Here is a 21,366-nt window from a genome sequence, read left to right on the forward strand (position 1 = left end):
ATACCCTTTATGAAATTCATGTTAATGGGAAAAAAAACCTTTTAAAGACATTAAAGGGAAAAAAAAAACCTAAACCCAATATACTGCAATTTTAATGAGGAGCTTGTAAACACAACCAACCCCTGCTGATTTTTTCCATTAATTGCCTGTGTTATCAGGGAGCTGAGCCCTGCAGCAACACAGCTCTCAGCAAAACACCTTGCTGGGCTTGGGGCATCTCCCCAAACCCAGGAGGGCTGAGGAAGGTGATGGAGGCTCTGCAAGAGGCAGGGCTGGGTTGTCCCTGCAGCAGGGCCCTGACCTTGCCTGGGGAGGGAGGAGGGATGGGGGAACTGCTGAGCTGAGTTAGCAATCCCATTTCTATTAGAGATGCATTCCCTGATTAGCTCCACATCCTAAGGATAAATTACAAAGGAAATGCAGGAAGCACTCGGGTGAGATTAAAGCCTCCCAGGGAAGCAGCAGCGAGGTCATTTTCTGGGCCATTATTTCTGGGCCATTAAAGGGTTGCCACGGCTCTCCTCAGTAGCAGAGCAGGGTTTTGCTCTTGATTTCAACCCAGAAAGAGCAGAGCCCTTCTCTGTTGTATTTGTGGGGTGCCCCATGGCAGGAAGGAATGATGAATCCGACTCCATGTTCTCAGAAGGCTCATTCATTATTTTAAGATATTGTATGTATTAAAATATTTGTGTTATTATATGTAAATATATTTATATAAATATAAACTATTTATATAAATGTGTTGAATATTTATTTATTATATATAGACATATTTAAGATGTTATATTATATTATATTATATTATATTATATTATATTATATTATATTATATTATATTATATTATATTATATTATATTATATTATATTATATTATATTATATTATATTATACTAAAGAATACAGAAAGGATACTTAAGAAGGCTAAAAAGATAATAATGAAAATTCCTGACTCTTTCTAGAACCTCCACACAGTTTGACCTTGATTGGTCATTAAGTCAAAACAATTCACATTAAACCAATGAAACAATCACCTGTTGGATAAACAATCTCCAAACACATTCCACATGAGCAAAACACAGGAGAAGCAAATGAAATAATTATTGTTTTCCTTTTTCTTTGAGGCTCCTCAGCTTCCCAGGAGCAAAATCCTGAGCAAAGGGATTTTTCCAGAAAATGTGAATGTGACATTTCTCCCCTCTCCCATCTCCCACAGTGGCATCCAGGAGGGCACAGCACTGCTGGGAAGGGGTGCCAGCCCAGTGCCCACACCCTGATCCCTGGAAGGATGGGCACAGCAGATTTTTGGAGATTTGGGCACATCAGCCACCATCCCAGCACCTTTCTGTGTCTGCCTCAAAGAAACATCACCCCCCAAAACCCACAGGGTGTCTGCAGCCAATTTGCAGCCCACAAAAGAGGCAAAATGTCTCCCAGAGGAAAATTGCTGAGGGTGATTTGGGCAGCTCTTGAGATAATCCACACACTGCTGTGATGGCAGAAGGGGGAGATTGGGAAGATTCCTGAGTGAGTATTCAGAAAGAGCCATGGAAATGAAAAAGAAAAAGCATTTGATGAACATAATGATTGTTATTACCACGTTCTGTGGCTCAGGGTCAGGGCTGTGGGAGTGTTCCCACTCCAAAGGGAGAAGGAGCAGTCATTATTTTGCAGGAAAACCTTTTACCTTCTGTTGGATAATGTTTTTTTCTGACCCAGAGATGGGGTAACTGAGAGGTGTTTTAAAACTTTTATTCCATTTTCAGTCTCATGTGAAGGGTGGGGCAATACAGATGTTATAATTCACACCATCACAATCACAACTATTTCCTAATTACAATACATTATAAGTGTTTCTTGGTCTATCAGCTTTTGTCACACCATGCTGTAAATGCCTTAAAGCCAATTATCTAAAATTACCCCTCGTGGGTCCCACTACAATACATCTTTCATAATTCTATTTCTCCAAAATACCTAACCTTATTTACAAACCCACCCTTTAAAACTTATTTCTAGTTCCATTTCTCTCTCAACAATCCCCATCCTATTCCATAACATTTCTAAATCAACATTTCTTATCTCAAAGTTTACATACAGATACACACTATATAAACTTTCTGTCAAGCTTTAAGAATTTTCTAGAAATCCATCTCCCCCAATCTTCACACTGAATATCTGCTTCCCAAAGCCAGGGTGTGCTGGTTCACCCTCCTTTTCCTCTCCTTGCTCTCAGGCACACCTTGGTGGGATGCTGGAGGCAGTGCTGGGCTGCAGCCCATCCCCAGCCCAAATCCCACACAATCCTATCTCTTTGTTGAAAACCATGATGGGCCCATTCCAGATAAAATGAAATTTTCATGTGGTCTCTTACATCTTGTGGGTGTCCAGTCCATCAGCTGCATTGCAGGAGCTCTGATCTGGGTGTGGTGGGAGAATCTGCCCACATTTCCACAGCTTGCCTGTAAGCAGGGCAGGGTCTGTGAGGATAACTGAAGTTGTGCATGTTGCTTTTGGTTTCCCCTTGTTTTTCCCTTGTTTCCATGGGTTTTCCTGATTGTTACAAGCTCTGTTTCTGCATGTTAGTTCCATGACTTAGAGTGCTTGAGAGGGACCTCAGTGGAGTCAATTCTGCTTGTATTGGGGAATGGATGAGTCCTGGACGTGGAAATGACCTTGCTCTTTGTTTTCCCTGCAGAGCCAGCTCTCCCAGGCCCTGAATGGATTGTCAGACAGAGCCAAGGAGGCAAAGGAATTCCTGGTCCAGCTCCGCAACATGGTGCAGCAAATCCAGGTACTGAGTCTGAACTGAGGCTGAGGAACTGCCCCTTCCCACCAGGATGAGCCATCCCCATCCCTCTTCCCAAGCTGGGTTGGGTGGGTGCTCTCCCAGAGGAACTTCATTTTCCATATTGCCCCCCTGAACCCTCCCCAAAACTGCTGATTGTGGAGGTAACAGCAGAGTCCTGAGCCCTTCCCATCTCTGCCAAGGGTGGATCCAAACCTGATCCTCACCTGCCACTGATGCCTCAGGTTTGAGCTTTTGTATTTTTCACATTCTGTGCTGCTTTAGTGGGTGGGTCTGGGCTCCATGTCAGGGGATGGTTCTGATGCTGTGCAGTTCTGAGCTCTGTGCACAGAGCAGGGAGACAAAACAATTCCTGCTCCAGCTGGGCACCAAGGCCAAATGATCCAAACCTCAGCCCAAGAGCACAAACCCCGTGGGCTGGAGAGAGAAAAACAAGCAGAGTGGGACTGCAGGGGCTAAAGCTGGAATGGGACAATGAACTGCAAGGTGCAAATGGAGCAGAACTGATCCCAGGGACAGACCCCGTGCCTGGCCGTGCATTTTGGGGCCATTTTGGTTCATCTTGGGTGCAGCCCTGGCTGGGCTCTGGTGCTGCCCAAGGTGGATCCATGGAAGAGATGCTTTGAATCAATCCCTGCTTTATTCTGGAACTCCATCCAGCCTCTGCTCTAGGGCAGCCTGCACAAGGCACCAATGTGAGCAAGCCATAGACTAAACAAGTGAAACCAGCACACCTCATCTAAATCCCAAATTGATTTCTACCCCAAGTTAATGTCTAACCCCATGTCTCGTTCCCCCCTTTTCTAGAAAATGAGTAAATTCTTTTACTTAGTACAAATCCCCATGATAACATTGTACCCTGCCAAAGAATGAGTGCTGTGCCACCCAGGGAATGGTGGCATCTGTCACCAAGCCAAGGGACAGCACCAGCCTCACCCAGCACCTCGTTAATCCAGCATTGTTTGCACATCAAGGGCTCTCCCAGTTTATCATCTCAGATGTCCCCACATAAGAAAGCATTTCAGTCATGCCCTCAAATCTCTGTGACTTCAATCCTTGTCTGAGCAAGGCTGGAAGTGCTTTCCCAGGGAGGGAGGGAGGGAGGGAGGCTGATGCTCCCGCTGTGTCCTTGATGGGATTTCACCCAGCTCTCACAATTTTGGAAATTCCCACTTTATCTCCACATGTTCTGTTATGAATTCCCACCTGCCCAAAGTGGATCTATTGAGGAGATCCTTTGAATAAATCCCTGCTTTATTCTTTAGCTCCATCCAGCCTCTGTCCTAGCTCAGCCTTCTCAAGCCATCCCCACCTCCACATTTTCCACCCTCCCAGGCCCTGCAGATCCCACATCCAACACTGTGGATTCATGGCTGGCAGTGATGCAGCTGCACGTGCAAAAACGACCCCTGTGGCACCATTTGAAAGTAAAACCCAGTTTTGAAGCTGGCCTGGGTTTGTTCCCTGGGCTGTGACTCCCTCTGTGCCCCACAGGAGAACAGCGTGGAGTTCGAGGCCTGCCTGGTGGCGCAGTGCGACGCCCTCATCGATGCCCTCAACAGGAGGAAAGCCCAGCTGCTGTCCCGGGTCAACAAGGAGCACGAGCACAAGCTGAAGGTGAGCCTGGCTGGCCAGAGAGCTCCCTGCAGGCCTGGCACTGGGTGGGGATGAGGACCGGGATGCTGTTTTTTGGGGAGGTCGCTCCTTTTCCACGTGAATTCCATCTCGCTGCAGGTGCCCAGCCCGCTCACAGCACGTCCCTGACAAAGTGCTGCTTCCTCCAGGTGGTTCCCACCGAGCTGTTGGGTTCATTTCTAGTCCTTAGGTCAGCAGAACCACGTGTACGGCATGGAAAATTACTTTGTTCATCTCACATGTTGCTTCCAAGCTTCTGGAATGTTCCTGCAGGATCTGCTTGTAGCTTCTGCTGAAGTCCTGAGCCACTTGGTGTCATGAGTTGTCACCAGGAGCAGGATTGGCTCTGATTTCTCTGCTGTCATGGCCTCGGGGTGGTGGTGGCACTGAGGTTTGTGGTGTGGGGGAGCAGAGGTGCAGCTCAGTGGGAGCTGTGGGAAGGGGCTCCTGGTTTGTGTCATTCCCACCACACCACATCTTTCCAGCTGATGTGGGGCTGGGAAGGGAAGCAAAGGACCAGATCTCACCTGGGAGCAGTGGAACAGGTGCAGCCAAGCTCAGAATTGTTGGACAGGGGAGTTGTACCCTGGCCATCAGTGATGGAGTCCAGCTGAGGGATGTCACACCCACATTTAGGATTCCTCTTCCGAGGTCATTTCAGTGTCCTGCCTTCTGTGTCTCTTGGCCTTGCTTTGGGCCACCCAGGAGGCTGCCAGAGGGATTCCTGGAGCTGCCTAAAACCAGGGTGAAGGCCACCAGTCCTCTCTGCATGCAGACCATGGGCAGCACGAGGACATTTCCACGGGGACAGGGACAATGGCAGCTTTGTGGGACCATCAGTGCTCATTGCCAGCAACAAAGCACAGCCCCAACAGCCACAGCACAGAGGGACCCCCAGTGCCTGGTGGGCTCCCTGTCCCTCATCCCCTTCAGGGCATGCTTAATTAAACTCTCACAAAGCCAGGCAGCACAAAGCAATTTCCCTGCTCAGCACAACCCACAGAGGCCTTTGGCTGAGGGAATGGATCTGCATCCCACTGTTTGCTCCTGGCCATGGATCTGCATCCCCCTGCTTGTTCCATCCATGGATCTGCATCCCCCTGCTTGTTCCATCCATGGATCTGCATCCCACTGCTTGTTCCATCCATGGATCTGCATCCCCCTGCTTGTTCCATCCATGGATCTGCATCCCACTGCTTGTTCCATCCATGGATCTGCATCCCACTGCTTGCTCCTGGCCATGGATCTGCATCCCACTGTTTGCTCCTGGCCATGGATCTGCATCCCACTGTTTGCTCCTGTCCATGGATCTGCATCTCACTGCTTGTTCCATCCATGGATCTGCATCCCACTGCTTGTTCCATCCATGGATCTGCATCCCACTGTTTGCTCCTGGCCATGGATCTGCATCTCCCTGCTTGTTCCATCCATGGATCTGCATCTCACTGCTTGTTCCATCCATGGATCTGCATCCCCCTGCTTGTTCCATCCATGGATCTGCATCCCACTGCTTGTTCCATCCATGGATCTGCATCCCACTGTTTGCTCCTGGCCATGGATCTGCATCTCCCTGCTTGTTCCATCCATGGATCTGCATCCCACTGCTTGTTCCATCCATGGATCTGCATCCCACTGTTTGCTCCTGGCCATGGATCTGCATCCCACTGTTTGCTCCTGGCCATGGATCTGCATCCCACTGTTTGCTCCTGTCCATGGATCTGCATCCCACTGCTTGTCCTGTCCTGTCCTGTCCATGGATCTGCATCCCACTGCTTGTTCCATCCATGGATCTGCATCCCACTGTTTGCTCCTGGCCATGGATCTGCATCCCACTGTTTGCTCCTGTCCATGGATCTGCATCCCACTGTTTGCTCCTGTCCATGGATCTGCATCCCCCTGCTTGTTCCATCCATGGATCTGCATCCCACTGTTTGCTCCTGTCCATGGATCTGCATCCCACTACTTGTTCTGTCCATGGATCTGCATCTCACTGCTTGTCCTGTCCATGGATCTGCATCTCACTGCTTGTCCTGTCCTGTCCTGTCCATGGATCTGCATCCCACTGTTTGCTCCTGTCCATGGATCTGCATCCCACTACTTGTTCTGTCCATGGATCTGCATCTCACTGCCTGTCCTGTCCTGTCCTGTCCATGGATCTGCATCCCACTGTTTGTTTCTGTCCATGCATCTGCATCCCAGTCCTTATCCTGTCCCATCCATGGATCTGCATCCCACTGCTTGTTCCCATCCATGGATCTGCGTCCCACTGCTTGTTCCCATCCATGGATCTGCGTCCCACTGTTTGTTCTGTCCATGGATCTCCATCCCACTGCTTGTTCTCTCCATGGATGTCCATCCCACTGCTTGCTCCTGTCCATGGATCTCCATCCCACCCCCATCCACCCTCATTATCAGCTGGGCTTTGTCATTGGCCAGGCCTGGTCCTTAAAACAAGAAACAGCCCCTGGGTTTGTGACTGGACTCCCAAATTAGCCCTGGAGCTCCTCAGCTCCACGTGCTGTGGGGAGGGCAGGAAGGGCTCTCTGCTGCCCTGGCAGATGTGGCACCCGAGCCTCATCCAGGTAGAATCAGAATCATGGAATGGTTTGGGTTGGAAGGGATTTTAAAGCCCATCTTATTCCAACCCCTGCCATGGCAGGGACACCTCCCACCGTCCCAGGCTGCTCCAAGCCCTGTCCAACCTGGCCTTGGACATTCCAGGGATCCAGGGGCAGCCACAGCTGCTCTGGGCACCCTGTGCCAGGGCCTGCCCTCCCAGCCAGGAATTCCTTCCTCATGGCTCATTAAACTTGCCCCTGGAGTGGGTGAAGCTGCAGTGATTTTCACTCACTCTGAGGTGACCCAGGGCCCATTTCCATCTGCAGAGAAGCAGGAGGTCACCTCCTGGGCTGTGCTTTGGTGGAGCTGTGAGCAGGGAGAGTCCTGCAGGGCTGTGGGGTCTGTCCTGGCCAGTGTTCCCATCAGCACAGGACACTTTGGCCACTTGGGATGGGACCTTTCCCACAGGAGGCCTCTCCTGGGTGTCCCTTTCTCACTGTCCTGTCCTGGAGCATCTCCCCCCTGGGAGATGAGTGCCCAGGGAGCCTTGGCATGCCCAGTGAGCCTTGGCAGTGCCAGGGAGCCCTTCCAGGTCCCAGCTGGGATGGAGCCACCATGTCCTGGCTCCTGTCCTGGAGTCTCCCCGGGCTGCTCCTGCCCAGTTGGATTTTGGCCATCCTGGCACCGTGGGATGGAGGGAGGAGGAGAAGCACAGGGCACAGAGCCCTGGCACAGGACCACAGGCACCTCTCAGGACACGTTCCCAGCCCCAGTTCCCATCCCCATGTGGCTGGCGCCAGGATTTGGGATGGGTTTGGCTTTGGGGCTGCCCTGCTTTGCCCTGACACACATTCCATGGGGGAATCCAGCCTGGATTTGGGGTGGGTTTGGCTTTGGGGCTGTTGTTCTTTGCCCTGACACACATTCCATGGGGGAATCCAGCCTGGATTTGGGGTGGGTTTGGCTTTGGGGCTGTTCTTCTTTGCCCTGACACACATTCCATGGAGGAATCCAGCCTGGATTTGGGGTGGGTTTGGCTTTGGGGCTGTTCTTCTTTGCCCTGACACACATTCCATGGGGGAATCCAGCCTGGATTTGGGGTGGGTTTGGCTTTGGGGCTGCCCTGCTTTGCCCTGACACACATTCCATGGAGGCAGGCACAGATCCAGGCCTGACTCTGGGCCAGCACTAATTAATTTCTGCAGAGCAGGGGGAGGTCTGTGAGGACACCAGCTGGGAAGGGACATCTCCCTGCCCTTCTGCAGCCTCCCACCATGGCTGGACTCAAGGCTGAGAACCTGGGCTTTAAAAACCAACATCTGGAGGATCACTGGGGCCAGGGCAGCTGCTCCTCCTTCCTCGTGTGTCCTTCCCACTGCTGGGCCTGGTTTTCAGAGGAGCAGTGGGGTCTTTCCTGAGGGGTGGTGTCCTCCAGCACGGGCAGGTTTGTGCAGGGCACACAGAGGCTTCCCTGGAGTGTTGTCCCAGGAAGAAATCTCTCCTCAACCCACACACACACAGGCTGAGCTCTGGGTGCTCCTCCTGAAGCCCTCAGCAGCATTATGGACCATTCCAGTCCTTTTCAGGCCATGGGATGCCTTTGCTCCATGATTTCTCCAGGCTGCTGTTTGCCACATTTCCCAGGAGAGCAGATGGCAGAAAACACTCCCCAAGGCTTTCTGTCCACGGCACTGCCTCTCCAGGGGTGAAATGCTGCTCCTTCTTCAGGGTTTCAGTCAGGATTTCCCAGTGGAACTCGGTGTTCCCTGTTGGATCGGGTTCCTGGTGGTGCCAGCACAGCAGCTCTGCTTTCCCAGCTCCTCTCCCAGGCCACCATGGAAACACCCACCTGGAAAAAGCTCTGGCTCTGGGATTCTGCACACTCAGAACCTTGCCAGGGTCTGTCCTGGGGATTTTTCCAGCTGGGATTTTTCCATCTGGGTGTGCAGGTGAGCCAGGGTGAGGAGGGAGGGTCCGTGTGACATTCCATCTGTGTCCTCCATGTGACATTCCCAGCAGGACTCATCCCAGGCACTGGGAAGGTTGAGTGCCTTGAAATGTGTTATCCACCCAAGCACTTGAAAAAGGAGGAGGACACTTAAGTGGAGATGTTATTGCCTTCTAGGAGCTGTATTAAAATGAAAATGTAAATTACAGTTAATGCCATCTCAGGGAAGAAAAGCTCTTGAAAGAACTGTCCTATTTTAAGGTTGTTGTGAGCTGCTGTGAGTGCACAAAAACCCCTTTTTATAGGCTGGAATTAGCAGCCAGGTTCTGGCTGTTGCTTTATTTAGCACTTGAAGGGGGGGGAAAACGGTATTTGGTAAAAAATGACCACAGGAAAAAAAGTGTGGAGCTTCCCAAATCCCCTCAAAATCTGAGCCAGGCTGGGCTCAGTCTCTTCTCTGAGCTGACAAAGGGAAACACCCTCGAGGTGCTTCAGGGGAGATTTAGATTGGATATGAGGGAACATTTCTTCATGGGAAGGGTTTTCCAGGCCAGCAGCGGGATCACCATCCCTGGCTGTGTTCAAAACCCCCCTGGATGTGCCAGGTTTTCCTGGAAGTCCTTCCTGGCCCCCAAGGCTGCCCCTCAGCCCAGCACAGGCTCTTGCACGAGTCCAAGACTTGAGGCACCCCCAGATTTCCCTTCCAGCTCTCTCCATCAGCAAACCCTGCATTTCTGGGGTGCCAGGGAGTAGAAATCCCTCCTGCATGAGGAGAATCCCAGGATTCTGTGGCTTAAGAATCACAGGATTCAAGTGGCTTAAGGCCACATGGAAAATATTTTGGCTTTACTGTCCCCACTGGGTTTAGACCAGGCCTTCAAATGTGTGAGAGATGTTTATGTCTTATTTCTAAGACCTTTAATTTTACTGATCAAAGTGACTGATGGAATCCTTCTGCCCTGTGTGCATCCCATTTCTCCTTTAAAGCCCTACTAGATCCCAACCAAAGATCCTTTTTTTTTGCCTTAAAAGCAGTTTGGTGCTGGTGAAGGCAACTTGGATTTCTACTTTTGGCTTTTTTGCTGGAGAGATGGTGAAATTAAAATGCTGTTTTATGCCCTGCTTCTCCAGATGGGTGATGCTGGATCCCTGAGGGGATCAAAGTTTAGAGGAGGGCTGGGACAGGGCTGCAGCTTTGGATTCACCTGGAAATGGCTGCTCTGTGAGTTTGGAGTGTCTCTGCTGCTGGAGCCTATTTTTTTCTGGTCTTTGAGCACCTTAACAGAAAAAGAAAAAAGCTTTTATTATGTCTTCACCCAGCAAATGCTGTTTCCTGGAGCTGGAGCCTGGCTGGAGGCAGCAGATGGCAATTCTGCTGGAAATCCTTGGAAAGCACCAGCTCCAGCAGGGAGAGGTTCACAAATTCATTATCCTGGGCAAAGCAGACAGAGATTTAAGCTGCAAAGAAGATAAGAAGATTGCTTTAGCAATCCCATCTTTGCTGCCTTCCCAGTGGCACGTGCATTTCCCCACAGAGGGGTCGAGGTGGCTTTTCCAGGCATTCCACGTGGGATCCCCTTCCCAGCAGGCAGGGAGTGCAAATCCTGCCTCTGCCATGGTTGGTGCAGCCAGGATGAGCTCTGACAGCAGGGTTGCACCCCACAGGATTGGTTTTATCTCATGGTCTGCAGCTGGGAGACCCAAAATCCACACAGGCAAAAACCCTTCCAGGAGCAGACGAGTCCTGAGCAAGAGGGGTCACACAAAGCCCAAAAGCTGCTTTGCACCTTCTGGATCCTGTCCTGAGGGACTGAGAAGGGAAATCCAGGGGCTTGCCCTCTTTCAGGAAGGTCAGGGTGGGAGTGGGATCTCCAGGAGCTGCTGTTGGCTCTGCTTTACCCTGGCAGGGCCTGAAGGGGCTCCAGGAGAGCTGGAGAGGGACTGGGGACAAGGCATGGAGGGACAGGAGCCAGGGAATGGCTCCCAGTGCCAGAGGGCAGGGATGGGTGGGAGATTGGGAACTGGGAATTCCTGGCTGGGCTGTGGCTGCCCCTGGATCCCTGGCAGTGCCCAAGGCCAGGCTGGACAGGGCTTGGAGCAGCCTGGGATGGTGGAAGTGTCCCTGCCATGGCAGGGGTGGGATGGGATGGCTTTCAAAGATCCCTTCCCATCCAAACCATCCTGGAATTGTGTGATTCACGCCAGCAGAGCTGTTCCAGTGCACTCAAGTGTCACAAACTGGAATTGAATGAACTCTCCACTCTAACAAGAGCAGTGTTTGAGGCCAAACCCAGCCTGTGCAGGTCCAGCTCCAGCTCAGAGCCCTCCAGCATCTCCACAAGCCTCTGGACAGTGTCCAGCTCCAGAGGAGCAATATGGGAGCTCCCTCTGCTGCCCTGTGCACCCTGCACCCCTTCTTCCCCCTGCCACAGCCTGCAAGCACCAGGCTGGCATTGCTGAAAGCAGCAAGGAATGGCTGCTCCCCAAAAATCTGGAGCTGTTCTGGAGAGTGGCATTTAATGGCATTTCACACGAGCTGTGGGGTTGTCCCAGATCTCCCAGGGAACAGGGACAGGATGAAAGGGAACAGCCTCAAGATGCACCAGGGGAAGTCAAGATTAGGTATTAGGGAAAATTTCTTCATGGAAAGGTTTGTCCAGCCCTGGCACAGGTGCTCAGGATCTCCATGCCTGGAGGGATTTTAAACCCATATGGACCTAGAGACTTGAGTCAATGTGGATTCTTTGTTTTCTCTTCTTTTTTTTTTTTTTTTTTTTTTTGTTAGGATTGGGATTAAAAGCCTGAGATGGAATTTCTTGTTTGGACTCAGATGTTTATCAGTTCTTATCTATGCTACAGTCTCACAAACCCTGAGTTCTACAGTACTGTATTTTAACAAATTAAAAATGGAGCCCCATCTCTCTCTCTCTACAAGGCCTTTTAAAGATAAACTGTTTAATTAAGCAATAATATTTAAATTATTTTTACTTTTAACTTAATGACTAACTACTTGTGTCCCACAATGTGGACTTTTTTATCCAATTACACAATATTACCTAAACTTATGAAGAAGAAGGATTAGCTTCTGCTTTAAAACTTCTATCTTGTTTTATATATGTATATATTTCTACATATATATTTTTAATATATATGTATATAACTACATTATACATATATTACTACATTATATATATATTTTTTTTTTTACTACATTTTAAAACTTTAAGCTCTAAGTTTTTTACTCTGTGATATCACACACTTCTATTCAAACTCCACACCCATAATCTCAGTTCTGTCATTTAATTTTGGAAGCTTTTTCTACAGCCTCAGGTCAGTGCAGTGTTCTCTTGGGGGTCAGTTCCTGTCAGCACAGAAAGTCTGAAATTCTCAGCAATTCCCAGGGCTCCAGCAGGGCAGTGCTGGGGGGACAGTTGGCCTGGGTGGTCTTAGAGGGCTTTTCCAACCTGAAGGAATCTTTGCTTCTAAGCTGCAAGGCTGCTAATTCTTTTCTTCCTGCTAGGTGATTAAGTAGAGGTGATTAAATTTTAATTAACCAACATGTGATGGCCCCGATTGCCCTGCAGGACTCACCCCCCCTGGAAGCCCAGGTTCCCTCACTGTAATTCCTTTCCCCTGCCCATCCCTCAGACAGGAGGGCTGGCAGGAGGAGCTCTCCAGCCCAGAGTGGGGAGCAGCAGGCACTGAGCTCCCAGGAATGTTCATCTGTGGCACTCATATTTTTTGGAAAAATCCCTTTGCCCAGGATTTTTCTCCTGGGAAGCTGAGAAGCCTCAGAGAAAAAAGGAAAACAATATTATTTTATTTGCTTCTCTTGTGTTTTGCTGCTTTGGAATGTGGTTGGAGATTTTTTATCCAACATGTGATTGTTTTATTGGTTTTATGTGAATTGTTTTCACTTAATGACCAATCAAGGTCAAGCTGTGTCGAGGCTCTGGAAAGAGTAATGAGTTTTCATTAGTATCTTTCTAGCCTTCTGTAGGGCTCCTTTCTGTAGAATAGGATAGAATAGAATAGAATAGAATAGAATAGAATAGAATAGAATAGAATAGAATAGAATAGAATCGAATATATATAACAATATATAATAATATGTTATGTATTTTGTATTATATGTAATTATATATTATGTATACATAATAATATAATATTATGTGTATTATTTATATATAAAAACATATATTTATATATTTTTTTAATTTATATAAATATATATATATATATTATTTTATTATATATATTACATCATAAAATAAGAAATTAGCCTTCTAAGGACATGGAGTCAAATTCCTCATTCCTTCCTTCATCTGGGAACCCCACAAATACAATATTCATCCCTGTTTATTGCAGCTCTTCCCATCTGGCTGCAGCTGCCAAGCTCATCCTCACAGCTCATCCTTGCTGTAACACTCCACAGAGCTGCACAGCTTTGTTCAGTGCCAGTGGAGGGCTGTACACAGCTTTTTAAAGCTCTTCCAGGAGTAGAAAATAAAAAATCTTCTGTGAGCATTTGAACACATTTGTCCAAGAATAAAATCTCTCTTCCCGAGCTGCTCTGCCAGTAAAATCCTGGACCCGCAGGATGCAGTGTGAAGGAGCAGCCAGCTTCAAATAAATAAATAAAAATAATCCTTGTGTCATCCAGCCTGGACCCTCTCCTCCTTGCTGTGCTTCAGGGAAGGTCAGCAGAGCCCTGAGGCACCAGCAAACCTCACCCTTGTGCTGCTCTGCTGGGATGCTGGAATGTGATCCCTTGGGGAAGGAGCTGTGAGTGCAAGAGGTGCCTTAATGCAGAGCCTGGGCAGCCCCAGGCTGAGCTTGGATTTATTTTATTTATTTATCTCCTCTCCTTAGAGCTTCCCTTCCTCAGAGCTCATCCCCAGCCTGTGGAGAAAAAAAAAAAAAAAAAAAAGGGAATTCTGCAGCATGGTCCCTGCAGCTGCTGAGCATCTCAAACACATCCTGGGGATGGAGCTGGGGGAGGTGATGTGTTCATCCCTCTGGCAAAGAGCAGCTGCCAGGGTCACTCCTCATCCTCCTGAGTTCAGCTGCCCCAGAGCCAGCCCCATAACCTGGCTGCATGCCCAGGCTGGACAGGGCAGCTGTGGATCCATGGAAGTTGGCATTTGCTTGGCATGGAGCTCACCAGCTGCCATTTGGAAGCCGGCTTAATTAAAGGCAGGGCATGGAGCTGCCCTCCTGCTTTGAATAATTATGTGTGTTAATTATGATTTTGGGCTGAACAAAGCTTGTTAGAACAGGTTGCCCTGAGAAACTGTGGATTCCCCATCCCTGGAAGTGCCTAAGGACAGGTTGGACAGGGCTTGGAGCAACCTGAGATGGTGCAAGGGAGTGGAACAAGATTCCTTTGGGCTGGAAGGGACCTTAAAAACTTTCTGTGATTCCACACTGCTGTTGCCCAGGTTCTGAAAGGTCTGGAGCTCAGTGTGTGAGTCTGGGCCCGTCCTGGTGACCCTGGTGTCCTTCTCCCCTGCAGGTGGTGCGGGACCAGATCTCGCACTGCACGGTGAAGCTGCGCCAGACCACGGGGCTGATGGAATATTGCCTGGAGGTCATCAAGGAGAACGACCCCAGTGGCTTCCTGCAGGTCAGGCTGGGGCCTGGGGGGTGCTGCAGGGCTGGGGCTGCTCCAGGGGAAATGGCCCCATAAAATCCAGGATCTGCCTCTGATCACCTCCATGTTCACAGCAGGGCAGGAGCAGGGGTGGGGCAGGGACGTTTCTGGAGGAGACTGTTAGGAAAATTAATCCACAAACACCAGAGGTTTATGTCCAAGAAGGAGACAGAGAAGTCCTTTGGCTTTATTTGAATAAAGGGAGAGGCCATGGGGCATTCCCCTGGGATCTCTGACATTTTTGGAGGATGCAGCCTCCTTTTTATCCCAATTTCCCAGCCACATTTCCCTTCTCTCTTTCCCCATTGGCTGAGGTCCTTGAGAGGTTCAGACTCCCCAAAACACCTGATACCAGAGATTCCCCTCTAATGTATAACCCTCCTTTTAATTTTTAATTGATATGGAATTTAGGGGTTTTTCTTCCCCATTCTTTCTTTCATCTTTCAATGTCTAATTTCATTTATCAGCAAACCTAAAGTTTATTTCTAAAGGCAAATATCTTTTTCCATTCAGCAATCAGTGGAATCCTTCCCATTGTTCCTTTTATCTCCCAGTGCTGGTTTTATCAACCAGCAGACCCACAGCTTGTTTGGAAAGACAAATCTGCCATTCCTCTCAAGAGGGCTGGGGCAGGGGGTGGATGGTGCCTCTCTGGAGCAGGGATCACACCGTGCTCCTGGCTCTCCACTGAGACACCAACAGACCAGGCATTCCTGGGCTCCCTTTGCTGTGGGAAATGGATTTGTGAAGGATTCTCAAAAGCTGACAGAAAGCTCACACAGCCTTGTACACCTGTGTGCAAACTCTGAGATGAGGTGTGCTGGCTTAGGAAGGCCATGGAGTAGAGGTGACATTGCTGAGAGAGAGACTGAACTAGAAACAAGTTTCAAACTATGGCCTTGCAAAAAGACCAAATATTTTAGAGAATTAGAACTGTGAAAGATGCACTGTGGGGAAAAATAATTAGGTGATTGGGGTGAAGTATTAGCAGCATTGTGTGGCAAAAGCTAATAGGCTGAAAAACATTTTATAAGGTAATGGGTTGGCTTCTGATAGAATGGTGTTGAGTTTTACATCTCTTGTGTCTCACCCTTCTATGAGACTGATAAGGGAACAAACTCTTTTAAAACACCCCTCAGTGGCCCCATCTCTGTAAAGCTGGGGTTTTCCAACACTTCAGCCCTAAACCCTGCCATTAAATAGCACCCAGCACTCCAGGGCTCCCTCCTCCAGCCCAGCCTGCAGGGAAGAGCGATGCTGGAAACCTCGTGTGACATCCCAGCCTTCAGCCTGGGAGACAGAGGGACAGGGAGAGCAGGGTGGGGACAAGGCATGGGACACTCCCATGGCAGCTGAGGCTGCTCCTGCCCTGCAGATCTCAGATGCTCTCATCAGGAGGGTGCACATGACCGAGGATCAGTGGGGCAAGGGGACGCTCACCCCCCGCATGACCACGGACTTCGACCTGAACCTGGACAATGCCCCTCTGCTCCAGTCCATCCACCAGCTGGACTTCGTGCAGATGAAAGGTAAGGATCTTTCCAGTGCCTTCCTGCCTGGGTTTGGAAAGCCAGGGGTCTGCAAAGGAAGGCAGGAGGCAGGAACCTCCCCTGAAATGGAAAATGTAGAACCCCTCCCTCTGAATTGCTATAAATTTGAAATTAGAGGGCTCTCAGGAAAAAATATGGAAGCAGGGATAACAGTTCTTTATTAGGGAAGAAAATAAAAGGGTAAAATAAACAATGCAGTGACCAAACCAACAGTGCCAGAGTCAGAGCCCAGCCTGACACCCTGTGGGTCAGGGTGCTGGCAGCAGAACCATTGGAATTGTGGCTCAGCCCTCCTGCAGTGCCAGGGGTGGCTCTGCTGGAGCAGGGATCCTGGAGAAGGGTGGAGTCTTCCTCTGCAGATCCAGGGGAAGGAGAGGCAGCTGCTGCTCCTCTGGGCAATCCAGTGCAGAAGCTGTGCTGGTGTTCCAGAATCTCCAGATTATATCCAGGCAGGAATGCTTGGCTCCTCCCTCTGGGCTCACATCTCCCAATGGGATGCTGTAGTTCTTATCAGCCATGCAGGGACATTCCATGGCTGTTATCAGCAGGTGTCTCCCCAGAGGGAGGATTAGGTGTGGAAGAGATAAGGAAAAACTGCCCAATGAACAGAAGACAACACAGATGGCAAATAGAAAACAATTTGCTTGGCAATCCAGGACACTTCCCAAAGCTCAGCTCTGCTCCTGCTGGGAGCTGCCAGGCAGCTCATGCCAGGGGAAGGGCAGAAAAGGAGAGTTTCTCACCTCCTGTGAGAAGTGAATTTGTAGAGAATTCTCAAAGCTTAACAGAAGGCTGACATCTGTATGGAAACTTTGAGGTGAGAAATGCTGACTTAGAAATGCTATAGAATAAGACAAAGATTGTTAAGAGAAAAATAGAACTAAAAACAAGTTTCAAAGGATGGCTTTGCAAATTAAACTAATTAAACTAAATACTTTGGAGAACTATGAAAGGTGTATTGTAGTAGGACCCACAAGGGGTAATTTTAGATAATTGGCTTTAAGGCATTTACAGCATGGTGTGACAAAAGCTGATAGACCAAGAAACACTTAGAGTGTATTGTAATTAGGAAATAGTTGTCTTGTGATTGTGATGGTGTGAATTATAACATCTGTATTGCCCCACCCTTTTCATGAGACTGAAAATGGAATAAAAGTTTTAAAAGGTCTCTCAGTTACCCCATCTCTGGGTCAGAAAAGGGCCTAATCCAACAACCTCCCAGCAGAACTGGGCACCCCAGACTGAGTTGTGCCCATTTCTGTGGGTTTTGCATCCCTGGGCCAACCATCTGCTTCCCTGTCTTGGATCCCTGGGCATCTGTGTGCCAGAGCAGGGTGCCAGGGGTTTGGCTTTGCCTGGAAAACCCCTCCTACTGCATTAAAAATTTACTAGTGCATTAAAAAGTGCTCTGACAAAGTTGTCAGTGCATTGAAAAGTGCTCTGCAGGTTGGGACCTCTCTTTTGAGGGCAGCACAAGGTTTTTGCCAAACCTCCCCTCACATCCCCGCGCTCAGCAGCATCTGTCACAGAGCAGATGTCCCTGCAAACAGAGCCAGGTCACCTAGCCTGTGCTCTGCCCTCCCTCCCTCCCCTCCCTGTTGATTTAGATCATCATTTTGGCTTTCTGTTCTATTCTATTCTATTCCAGTTCTATTTTTCTCTATTTCCTTGCTGTTCCCCATTCCCTCTGTGCTCCTTCTCCTGTCCCACCAAGGGCTGCTGCAGCCCATGAGGAATGAGGGGTTTGGGAAGCCCAGGGACGCTGCCAGAGCTGCAGAGGGGCTGTGACACAGGGAGGCTCAGGAGGACACTGAGCCTGGCCTGGACCTTCAGCCACCAGCTGCAGCTCTGGCACTGCTCTTCCTCCCCACCACAGCTGCAATTCCTGGCCCAGGAGCTGTCTGCACACCCCAGGGTGTCTCAGTGGCCAGGGACAGGAAGGATGTTGGCCACACTCTGCTCTGTCACCACAAGGAGCATCCTCAGCTGATGGTGCTGGTGGCAGTGAGGAGCTGCCCGTGCTGGCTCTTCCTTAGCCAGGCTGTTCATCTGAAATGTCAGGAATATTTTTGGATAGCAAACCCAGGGAGGGCTGGATTGCTGTTTCACATCCCTGTGTTCCTGCCCTCCCTTCCTGCAATTTAGCCCAGAGGGTTATTTTTAATTAATAAGAGCAAATCTGCTGCTGGTTCAGCTGCTCACCCTCCTCTTATCAAATCCCTCCTCCTCCTCCTCCCAGCTCACTCTGGCTGTGGAAATCAGTTGTTGGTTTTGTAGACTTGCAGGAGGTTGGGTTTGCATCCCAAATCTGTATCACAGCACCAGGGGAGGGAGGACAGCACCTGAGGCCTCCACAAAGAGCAGTCCCAAGGCATCCCACACCCTCTGCCAGCCTGGAGGATGCAGCCCGGGAGGTGGAGGAGTCACAGAGGGTGAAAATGCTGAGCAAATCCAGCTTTTTCCCAGGCATCCATGGCTCCTCCCCATCTTGTCTGGCTTCTCCATGTCTGCTTCCAGTGGCTCTTGTCACTTTGGGCAGTGAGGATGAGGATGGTGGACGAGCAGCTCTTTGAGAGGTGTGTCAGGGGACATCTCCCTGTCACTCTTCCTGTGCTTTTCAGAGCAGGAGCGGGCTGTGGGACATGTGGAGATGCCCAAACACAGCAGGAAAATCCCTGGCAGTCCTTTCTGCCCCCTGTGCAGCTGATGGCAGCCAAAGTGGGTGCTAAGCCCCCCAGTTTTGTTGCAGTGAATTTATTGAAGGGAAGAGCAGGGCTGTAGATAAGCCCAGAACCTGGGGGAGAATTGTCCCAGGTTTGGGACTGGCTGCATGAAAGGTCCAGGCAGCTCAAAACAGACGCTTTGTGCTGCCATAATTCCCCAAAATCAATTAGAAAATGGGAATAAAGCAGAAAAGCTTCACCAGGCTGGCAGGGGGGAGGAATTCAGTGGGAGAAAAATCCTTTCTGCTTCCTCCCCTGCCCCTGGAGCTGCCTCCCCTCCCCCAGGGTCGCACTAATTGCACTAATTGGTGATTAGTCTCGTCCCCAGTGCCGGCCCCGCCGATCCTGCAGCTGGAGGAGTGCTGCACCCACAACAACAGCGCCACCCTGTCCTGGAAGCAGCCCCCGCTGTCCACCGTGCAGGTGGAGGGATACATCCTGGAGCTGGACGATGGCAACGGCGGCCAGTTCAGGGTACGCGTCCGGGATCTGGGGGCTCTGCCTCCAGGGACTCCTGCCATGGGATTTGGGGGGATGTTCTGCCTCCAGGGACTCCTGCCATGGGATTTGGGGGGATGTTCTGCCTCCAGGGACTCCTGCCATGGGATTTGGGAAGGATGTTCTGCCTCCAGGGATTCCTGCCATGGGATTTATGGGGGTATTCTGCCTCCAGGGATTCCTGCCATGGGATTTATGGGGGTGTTCTGCCTCCAGGGATTCCTGCCATGGGATTTATGGGGGTATTCTGCCTCCAGGGATTCCTGCCATGGGATTTATGGGGGTGTTCTGCCTCCAGGGATTCCTGCCATGGGATTTATGGGGGTATTCTGCCTCCAGGGATTCCCTGCCAAATTATTTGGGGGATGTTCTGCCCCCAGGGATTCCCTGCCAAATTATCTGGGGGGATGTTCTGCCTCCAGGGATTCCCTGCCATGGGATTTGGGAAGGATGTTCTGCCTCCAGGGATTCCCTGCCATGGGATTTATGGGGATGTTCTGCCTCCAGGGATTCCCTGCCATGGGACTTATGGGGGTGTTCTGCCTCCAGGGATTCCCTGCCACAGGCTTTGGGGGATGTTCTGCCCCCAGGGATTCCCTGCCAAATTATCTGGGGGGATGTTCTGCCTCCAGGGATTCCCTGCCATGGGATTTGGGAAGGATGTTGTGCCTCCAGGGATTCCCTGCCATGGGATTTGGGAAGGATGTTGTGCCTCCAGGGATTCCCTGCCACAGGGTTTGGAGGGATGTTCTGCCTCCTGAGATTCCCTGCCAGAGGGTTTATGGGGATGTTCTGCCTCCAGGGATTCCCTGCCACAGAATTTGGGAAGGATGTTCTGCCTCCAGGGATTCCCTGCCACAGGATTTGTTCTCATATTTCTTTTTAGGTCCCCTTTTCCCTGCTGGGTTGCCCAGGGAAGCAGATGGTGCAGACACACTGTGGGGTTTGGGGGTTCAGGGTGATTTGAGGGGGTGCAAATGCCTTTCCAGTGGCCACCTTGACTTGGAAACTCAAAGTTTGAAGCTCTTGTTACCCAGAGCAGCTGTGGCTGCCCCTGAATCCCTGGCAGTGCCCAAGGCCAGGTTGGACAGGGCTTGGAGCAGCCTGGGATGGTGGAAGGTGGAACAAGATGGTTTTTAAGGTCCCTTCCAACCCGAACCATTCCTTAAAGTCCATCTTTTTAGGCTGCTGAATATTTCATGCAAGGCATGCTAATTGCCATGAAAGCCTCATGGTTTGCCAGCTGCCAGCAAGCAGAGGTGTTTAAGGCCTGAGGGCTTTTAAATTGCTGTAATTACACAATTAAAATATGATTTTTCTCTGATCCAACACGCCAATAATTATTCTGGCGTGTTCACATCCACGGAGAGCAGGCACAGGACCAGCCCATTGCACTCTGAACTTCCCCACAGTGAGCTCAGGCACTGCCAGAGCAGAGCTGAGGCAAAGGAGAGGTGACAGGGGCGGCACCTGGAGGGAGGGGAGCAGCAGGATGGGTGTGGGGAGAACAAGGTCAGTGCTTGCTGCTGCCAATATTCATGGCCAATCTCCCACCCATCCCTGCCCTCTGGCACTGGGAGCCATTCCCTGGCTCCTGTCCCTCCATCCCTTGTCCCCAGTCCCTCTCCAGCTCTCCTGGAGCCCCTTCAGGCTCTGGAAGGGGCTCTGAGCTCTCCCTGGAGCCTTTTCTTCTCCCAGCCTGGCTCCAGCCCTCGGAGCAGCTCCATGGCTCCTCTGGACTCTCTCCAGCAGCTCCACATCCTCCTGGTGTTGCACCTCAGATCTGGGGGCAGAGCTCCAGGCTGGGATCCCAGCTGAGCAGAGCAGAGGGGCAGAACCCCCCTCAGCTCCTGCAGGTGCTGCAGCCCAGGGAACAAACCCCATCTGGCTCAGCCTCAGCCCTCCCCAGCCCCCCAGGGATGCCCCATGGGGAATCCTGTGCCCCCCAAGGTGTGCCAGGCTGTTCCCTGTGCTGGTGCTCACAGGGGGCCCAGGA

At 50.4% G+C, this 21,366-nt stretch overlaps 1 protein-coding gene across 9 annotated transcripts in view; it reads left to right on the top strand.

Annotated features, from left to right (window-relative positions):
• TRIM9 (tripartite motif containing 9) overlaps positions 1 to 21,366 on the top strand; it is a 75,950-nt gene that overhangs the window by 38,824 nt on the left and 15,760 nt on the right. For 6 of the 9 annotated variants that reach the window (XM_066552771.1, XM_066552773.1, XM_066552774.1 and 3 more), the window contains exons 2-6: positions 2,694 to 2,789; positions 4,299 to 4,421; positions 14,462 to 14,572; positions 15,975 to 16,128; positions 19,189 to 19,346. In XM_066552771.1, coding sequence (XP_066408868.1) covers positions 2,694 to 2,789; positions 4,299 to 4,421; positions 14,462 to 14,572; positions 15,975 to 16,128; positions 19,189 to 19,346 — 642 coding nt within the window. The remainder of the gene's footprint in view (positions 1 to 2,693; positions 2,790 to 4,298; positions 4,422 to 14,461; positions 14,573 to 15,974; positions 16,129 to 19,188; positions 19,347 to 21,366) is intronic. The other 3 variants (XM_066552772.1, XM_066552775.1, XM_066552780.1) reach the window with 1 other exon arrangement.

Source organism: Molothrus aeneus, chromosome 6 (genome assembly GCF_037042795.1).
Source record: "Molothrus aeneus isolate 106 chromosome 6, BPBGC_Maene_1.0, whole genome shotgun sequence".
Taxonomy (NCBI): domain Eukaryota; kingdom Metazoa; phylum Chordata; class Aves; order Passeriformes; family Icteridae; genus Molothrus; species Molothrus aeneus.